Source organism: Rutidosis leptorrhynchoides, chromosome 9 (assembly GCF_046630445.1).
Source record: "Rutidosis leptorrhynchoides isolate AG116_Rl617_1_P2 chromosome 9, CSIRO_AGI_Rlap_v1, whole genome shotgun sequence".
Lineage (NCBI taxonomy): Eukaryota > Viridiplantae > Streptophyta > Magnoliopsida > Asterales > Asteraceae > Rutidosis > Rutidosis leptorrhynchoides.
In genome coordinates this window covers 141,815,368-141,822,918 of record NC_092341.1, presented here as the reverse complement: position 1 = coordinate 141,822,918, position 7,551 = coordinate 141,815,368, and the positions used below count along the sequence as shown (strand labels likewise).

The following is a 7,551-nucleotide window of genomic DNA, read 5'->3' as shown; positions in this document are numbered from 1 at the left end:
GTATCATTGATATTATTTTGGCCCTGTACACACAATAAAATAGTCAACAATATGTAACTATTTTATACCACAATATGTAAACAATATGTAAATGTTTTTTACCTCACAACAATACGAACACATATGTAACTCTGTTTGATACATAGTAAATAACAAACATATATTCATACATTATATGTTTTGATCTTAAATATGTGTTGACGAATTTTTTAGCTTTTTTAATTATCACTAAATATATAAACACATTCATATACACCTTAAGATCTAAATACAGAAAACACATTCATATACACCTAAAGATCGTAAACAAATTCTTGTTACTTTACTATTATCATCTAACTTTTATCATATTTTTTATGTGTTATGAATAATACATCAAACTTTTATCATATTATTTATGTTTTATGAATAATACATTAAACAAAGCACACATACACAACATGCAATAACAACTATACTGACATAGCACATAATCAAACCAATTTCAAACTCTACTATAAAGAGTAATAAATTCATACTATGAACAAACCTGAACATTAGCACTATCTGTTGGTGGCGATAACTGTATTGGTGGCGGCAACCGTGCTGCTGATTTCTTCGACCAACCTTTTTTCATAATCTTTAACGCTTGCAGAGATCGAAAGTAAAATCGATCAGGAATTGAATTGAATTACACGAACATGAATTGAATTAGATTTGCAATAGGAATTGAATAGGGTAATCGAAAAATGAATTGAATTAGGTTTGCAACAGGTTTTAAATTGGGATTTCACTGACGAACAATTAGGTTTACAAATTTAAATGATCAGGGTTTGGGGGTTTTGTTATGTTGAATTTTGTTATTAAATCAATTAGGGTTTAGAAAATTTTGATGGTGATCGATGAGTAATTGGGAATTAGTAGATGAGGAATTGGGAGATGAAAAATAAAATCGATAAAGATATAAAATGATTGTACTGTACGAAAGTAACTTTATTTGTGTATTGTGTTTTATTATATGTTTTTATATTTAATTATAAATTATAATAATTAAATGATCATACTTGTTTATTAATTTGTATTAATCTTGTAAGTTTTTGATTTTGTTACAGATAGATCAGATGGATTGGAGTAAATGGATGTACGACATAGGGCACACTAGCTCCGACTATATGAAAGGGCTTCAAGAATTTATAACGATTGCAGAGACTGGTCAATTAAATAAAGGAAGCACCAAAATCATTTGTCCTTGTAAGAAATGTATGAATGGGAAGTTCTTCAAGGATTCTACTGAAATCAGAAATCATCTTATAATAAACGGATTTATGAGAAGGTATACGTGTTGGTATTATTATAGTGAATCATTACCTGATCATAACCCGGGTGCTTCAGATTTCAATCAAGTAAACGAAGAAGATTCATACACTAGTGATCACGATAATTTTGAGGCCATGTTTGAGGGTATTGAGGATAATGTTGACGAAAAGTATCATGAGAAATTTCAACAACTAATAGTTGACTCTGAAAAACCATTATATAACGGTTGTACGAAATTTTCAAAACTTTCTGCCGTGATAAAACTGTTAAACTTAAAATCGAACAATTATTATAGCGACACAAGTTTCACTAGCTTGTTAGAATTGTTGCAGAAAATGCTTCCCAAAGATAATGAGTTGCCGGTATCAACATACCATGCCAAGAAAATGATGTGTTCGATGGGATTGGAAATACAAAGAATACATGCATTTCCAAATGATTGTATGCTATACATGGATGAAAATGAAAACCTTCATCAATGTAAGGTATGTGGTACATCTAGGTATAAACGTGGAAAACCAACTGAATATGACACTAATGTGACAGAAAATGGACCTCCTGCAAAAGTATTGTGGTATTTTCCTATCATACCAAGATTAAAGAGATTATTTTCAAATGTTAAAGATGCAGAATTATTACGTTGGCATGCGGAAGAGCGTAAAAAGGATGGAAAAATAAGACATGTGTCCGATTCAGTTCAATGGAGAACTACTGATAACGATTTTGAAGACCTTGGGAATGAGATACGAAATATAAGGTTGGAACTCAGTTCAGATGGAATTAATCCTTTCGGAGATTTTAGTAGCAGTCATAGCACATGGCCTGTTCTGTTATTCATTTACAACCTTCCATCTTGGCTATGTATGAAACGAAATCATATAATGCTATCTCTTTTAATTCAAGTATAACGGCCCGTCCTAATCCATAAGGACGAATACAATAACATATGGTTACATTGTGAGGTATATGACCTCTATATGATACATTTTACAAACATTGCATTCGTTTTAAAAAGACAAACTTTCATTTCATCGAAAGTTGACCGGCATGTATACCATTTCATAATATATCCAAACTATAAGTGTCTTAATAATCTTGTCGAACTCAACGACTCGAATGCAATGTCTTTTGAAATATGTCATGAATGACTCCAAGTAATATCTTTAAAATGAGCAAATGCACAACAGAAGATTTCTTTAATACCTAAGAATAAACATGCTTAAAAGTGTCAACTAAAAGGTTGGTGAGTTCATAGGTTTATCATAAACAATCATTTCCATAATTTTAATAGACCACAAGATTCTCATTTTTCATAAATATCATTACACTCGCAACTGTATAAAATCCATTCGTATGATGAACACCTGGTAACCGACATTAACTTTAATACATATAGAATATCCCCCACATACTCGCAAGTATGCCATATACTGTCAATCACAATCACCATTTAAATCGAAGTACTAAAGCAGTTCGAATTCTCTGACTGGGGCTGGTCAGTGCCCGTAGATCTACCTTTAGGATTCGCATTAATTAAGGGCCATTTCCCTAATTCTTAGGTTACCAAGTTAAATGGGAAATATTCGGTATAGTAATCCAACCCTAGAATGTAGTTTCAAGTACTTGTGTCTATTTCACCAAACATTTATAAAAGCAGCGCATGTATTCTCATTCCAAAAATATATATTGCAAAAGCATTTAAAAAGAGAGCAAATGAAACTCACAATACAATATTTTGTAGTAAAAATATTCACACGACGAAACTGAACAATGCAGGGTTGGCCTTGGATTCACGAACCTATATCATTTGTATTTATATTAAAACATATATTCGTAATCGAACAAATTTATATATATTTAGTTATGTATTAAGATTATTATTCATATATAATTTTTATTAGTATTTATAATATCTTATAATACTTGTTTGATATATAATTTAATTAATGTTATATAAATAATATTATATTAATTGAAACTTAATATTAAGTAATATTAGCATACTTATGTAATAAATACATTTTTGTATAAATTTCTTTTGTATACAAAATAATAGTTATAATAATAATATTAGAATAAGGATAATAATAAAAAATTGTAATACTAATAACCATAATGATAGTAATAATTTTTAAAGATAATAACAATAAGATAAAAATGATAGTTTTCATGAAAATAATAATTTTGATAATTTTTAATTATAGAGATACTTTACTTTAATAATGTAATGATAATAATAATAACAGTGTTAATAATAATAAGTTTTATCATAAACTTCGTGTTTAATTTTTAGACTTATAACTATAATTTATGTAATTTTACCATAACAACTGTTATTATTAACTTCATAATACAGTTGTTATTAACATATTAGTAATCATAATAATTGATAATAACAATAATAATAATACAATACTAATAATGATATTAATAATAATGTTAATATTATTAATAATTTTACTTATGTTAATAATAACAATAATCATAATCATAATAATACTAATAATACATATTTTAGTAATAATAATAATGATAATAATTATAATTTTTGTAATAATAATAATAATAATAATAATAATAATAATAATAATAATAATAATAATAATAATAATAATAATAATAATAATAATAATAATAATAATAATAATAATAATAATAATAATAATAATAATAATAATTTTGGTAATGAAATCTACCTTCCAAAGTCTTTCTAAAAAAAATATACCCCGAACAGGGTTCGAACCCGAGACCCCTCATTCACTCATTGATAGGTCAGATCATGTTGAGATTAGAAGAAAAGACAAGTTAGAATGAGATTCGGTAGGTGTGAAGGAGATTCGATATTAGAGAGAATTAACAAGATTTACATTCCACAGCTTCTAGAACTCAGTTACAATGCAATGGCTATCTAATTAGGACTACTTAGGTTCCTTATATAGCCCTCTTCTAAGGAACCATCATTTAAGCTTACTTCACATTAACACTATACAACTTTGGGGTCCTAACAATCTCCTCCTTAGTGTTAAATGTGAACTTTACAATATAATCCTATTTAGTAATCTTGAGAGGTCCAAACGTTAGTTTCCATCGTGTGCCATCTGGTTTCAAAACTTCTACTTGATTTTCTGAAATCTGCTTAGAAGGTTTCTAGACGCCCCACGCTTTTCTTGGATCTCCCTCATGTAATGGATATTCATCCATTTCTTTGAAATACTTTCTCTTTCTCTGGCCACGAAGAATCTCAAACTGTCTTGTACAGATCCGGAGCTTCAGACGATCTCTGATATGCTTTATAAACTCTTCAAGACCCATTTTCATGTCAATGTCATCAAACTTGCTTTGACGAATTTTAAGATACTTCAGTGCAGCCTTGAGTATACCATATGAGTTATTGTTCAACTCATCTGTGCGGATGAACACTTTTTCTTTCTGAGAATTCACAAATACAAACCCTTCGGGTTCGAATTGCATTTGAAACATTCTTAAATCCTTTAGTTCCTCTGTGTATTGATTCAGACAGGTTATTCGAATCTTTTTCCTATTAGCTTCGAGACCAATTTGAAAATCTTCACTTCTCATAAGTTCGATTGTCTCCATCATGTATCTTTTCACAGCTTCCAAAGCTTGAGCCTTAGCAAAAGGTTGAATGGTGATGATACGGAGGTAGTTGTAGATGTGAATGATATCAAGAATATCTAGATTATGAAAATCTGATTCTGTGAACTTGTATTCCTTCTCATATTCTCTAATAATGTGGAACTGACTGATGATGTCTTTTTTCTCGCTTATCTCTACTCTGACTCGAGTAATATTAAACACTTCTGAAATACGATATTTTCTTTGAAGCCACCAGTCATCTTCATCTTTGTTGATGTGTTTCTTCCACATAAACTCATACCAGTTTCTTTCACTTGCTGGAAGCAATCGTGAACCTATATAAGTAAATCTTTTACTCCTTGGTGTTTCGTTAATGCGGAAGATCTTGTAAGCATTCTCCTCGATGAATGTGTTTCGTAAAGTTATGAAATCGTGTTCAACCCCCAATAACAATCTTTGTTCCCGATTCTTAATGAATATACCATGGTTGTATTTGAATCTGGAACTCACTGTTTCACTTGATGTAGATGTACCAGAAGTTGAGCTTTCATTAGCATTTGTTGGATTTGAACTCGATGAAGGTGTAGAATTCGATGAATGATCAGTAGGATTTGTCGCATCATCAGTTGGAACATTATCATCTTCAATATGATCAAAGATATCATCATCATTTGGATTAACATAAAGATTGTCTTCATTGTCATCAGAAGAATCCATTTCATCATCACTTTCAGTTACTGGATCAGGATTCCTTTCATCTACAATCTCTACATTTTCTGAGATTGAAGATACTGAAGATAATTTTCTTAGAATAACAAACCCATCATCATCTGTTTCTTAAAGATAAAAATCACTTAAGTTCAACTCCTTATCTACCGGTCCACCATCAGCCTCTGAATGTACAATTGGTATAATAACTTTCTCAGGCTCCTTATCATCAATTTCATCATGAGTAGAAATCATTTCTGATTCCGTCTGAACCTGTTGAGCTTGAGAAGCTGATGAAGACCTCACACCACCACCCTTAGTTGAAATGTTCACCGTTAGATAATCTCCATCTACTCCTATCTCCTCCTCATAACTATTCTGAGGATCAGAATCGTCATGCTCATTATCACGGTAAGGACTTATTGGAGAAGAGTAGGAAGTAAGTGAATATCGTACTCGAGTGCGAAATAATGCTTGAAGCGAAGTGCGTCGAAGAACATCAAGATTAACTCGAGAAAACATACGACTGAAATATTCTTGCTCCAAAGCATCATACAAAGTTGGTGAATGCGAGGGTGATGATGGTAAAGTGACAATAGGAACAGCAGCAGTAGCATCAGTTGGAGGCGATGTCATTGGAAGTGTTTGATTTGCCGTGAGGGCAGGTAAGGATATACGTGCGGTATTATACTTATATGTAGGGATGTACATACTACTAGTCAAATTCGTGATATCCCCTTCTGATGGAGGTTGGGCAACAACCGGAGTTGTCGCCAGCGAAGTTTCTTTCGAAGCATCCGCCTCCATGACTTTAGTCTCATGGGACTTTGACAAAGTAGTAGAACTACTCGTATGTTTAGATCTCGCCGAGATATTGCTAACTCTGACTCCTGAAATCATTGATATACCATGAGGGGGTATATCTCTTACAGGTAATGACTCTTCCTCCAGACCCTGAGATTCAGAATCTAGAAGAGAAGTGGTTTGAACCAATGGATCATGTTCATGAACCAAGGGATCAGTCTGCTGGAAGTCTGATAAATATCCCGAAGGATTATCATGTTGACTCGTTTCCATGGAACGCGGCAGATCTCCCTCATCAAGATAAGCCTGACCTCGAGACCCTTTTTTACGTTGAGGCACGGGAGGATTTTCAACCGATACGCAGGGTGCCTTTTCAAGACTTTTCGGCTCCCCTTCGGCCATTCTGGACTTCAATGGTTGAGTTTCCTTAATCGATTGACTCAACGTAGACTTTACTACAGAGGAAGACTTTACTTCCTTAGATGTCAAAGCATCTTGCTGTGTAGGATTCATTATTAAGTCATGTTTAGATTGGATGGGATTAGTGGTCTTTTTACCATCCGTGTGTTTAGCTCTCTTGCCTACCAAAGCTTGTGCTTCATTTAGCGTAGGGCTTACTGTTATTATTGTATGTGATACGGAGATGGGTGAGGGTGACCTAATTGGCTCTAGGTCTTGATCCGTATCATCAATGGTTGGAGTAATTGTTTGGCGGACGATAGGTGTTGAAGTCCTAGATCTAGTTACTCGTTGGGTTGTCAGAGTCTGAATCATCTCATCAGGCATAAATTGAGTTCTTTGAGAAGAATGTTCAGGAGATGACTCAGTTGCTAAAGAATCAGTGTCACTGCTCACTTCGGGTGTTGTTGAAATGGTTGGTTCAATCTTAGGTGAACTAGGTACCCTGATCCTCACGGGTTGAACTTGGTGTGCTGCCCTAGATCGTTTGAGGTTCACCCTAAGTAGAGGATTAGCTGGCCCGGGTGGTTGTACTACAGGTTCCTCTACAACCTCTGGGGCTGGAACCACGGTGGGTTCAACTTGTTCTTGTTGTGCCGGGTTCGGAAGAGGTATTCCTACAGCCTCAAAATAAGAATGCATTCGAACGTCTTGGGGTGCAGCTAGCCCCACAAGCCAATTTGGAAT

The 7,551-nt window shown here is 33.1% G+C and overlaps 1 protein-coding gene across 1 annotated transcript; it reads left to right on the top strand.

The window, feature by feature from the left end:
• The first annotated feature begins 1,100 nt into the window (after positions 1-1,100).
• On the top strand, positions 1,101-2,204 carry LOC139868409 (uncharacterized). The gene has a single exon (XM_071856743.1). It carries the CDS (start codon positions 1,101-1,103, stop codon positions 2,202-2,204), a length of 1,104 nt encoding a protein of 367 aa, XP_071712844.1.
• Positions 2,205-7,551: the final 5,347 nt, after the last annotated feature.

Excerpts from the sequence above, each read along its gene's own strand:
- LOC139868409 (XM_071856743.1), top strand. The coding sequence starts at position 1,101 with ATGGATTGGAGTAAATGGATGTACGACATAGGGCACACTAGCTCCGAC.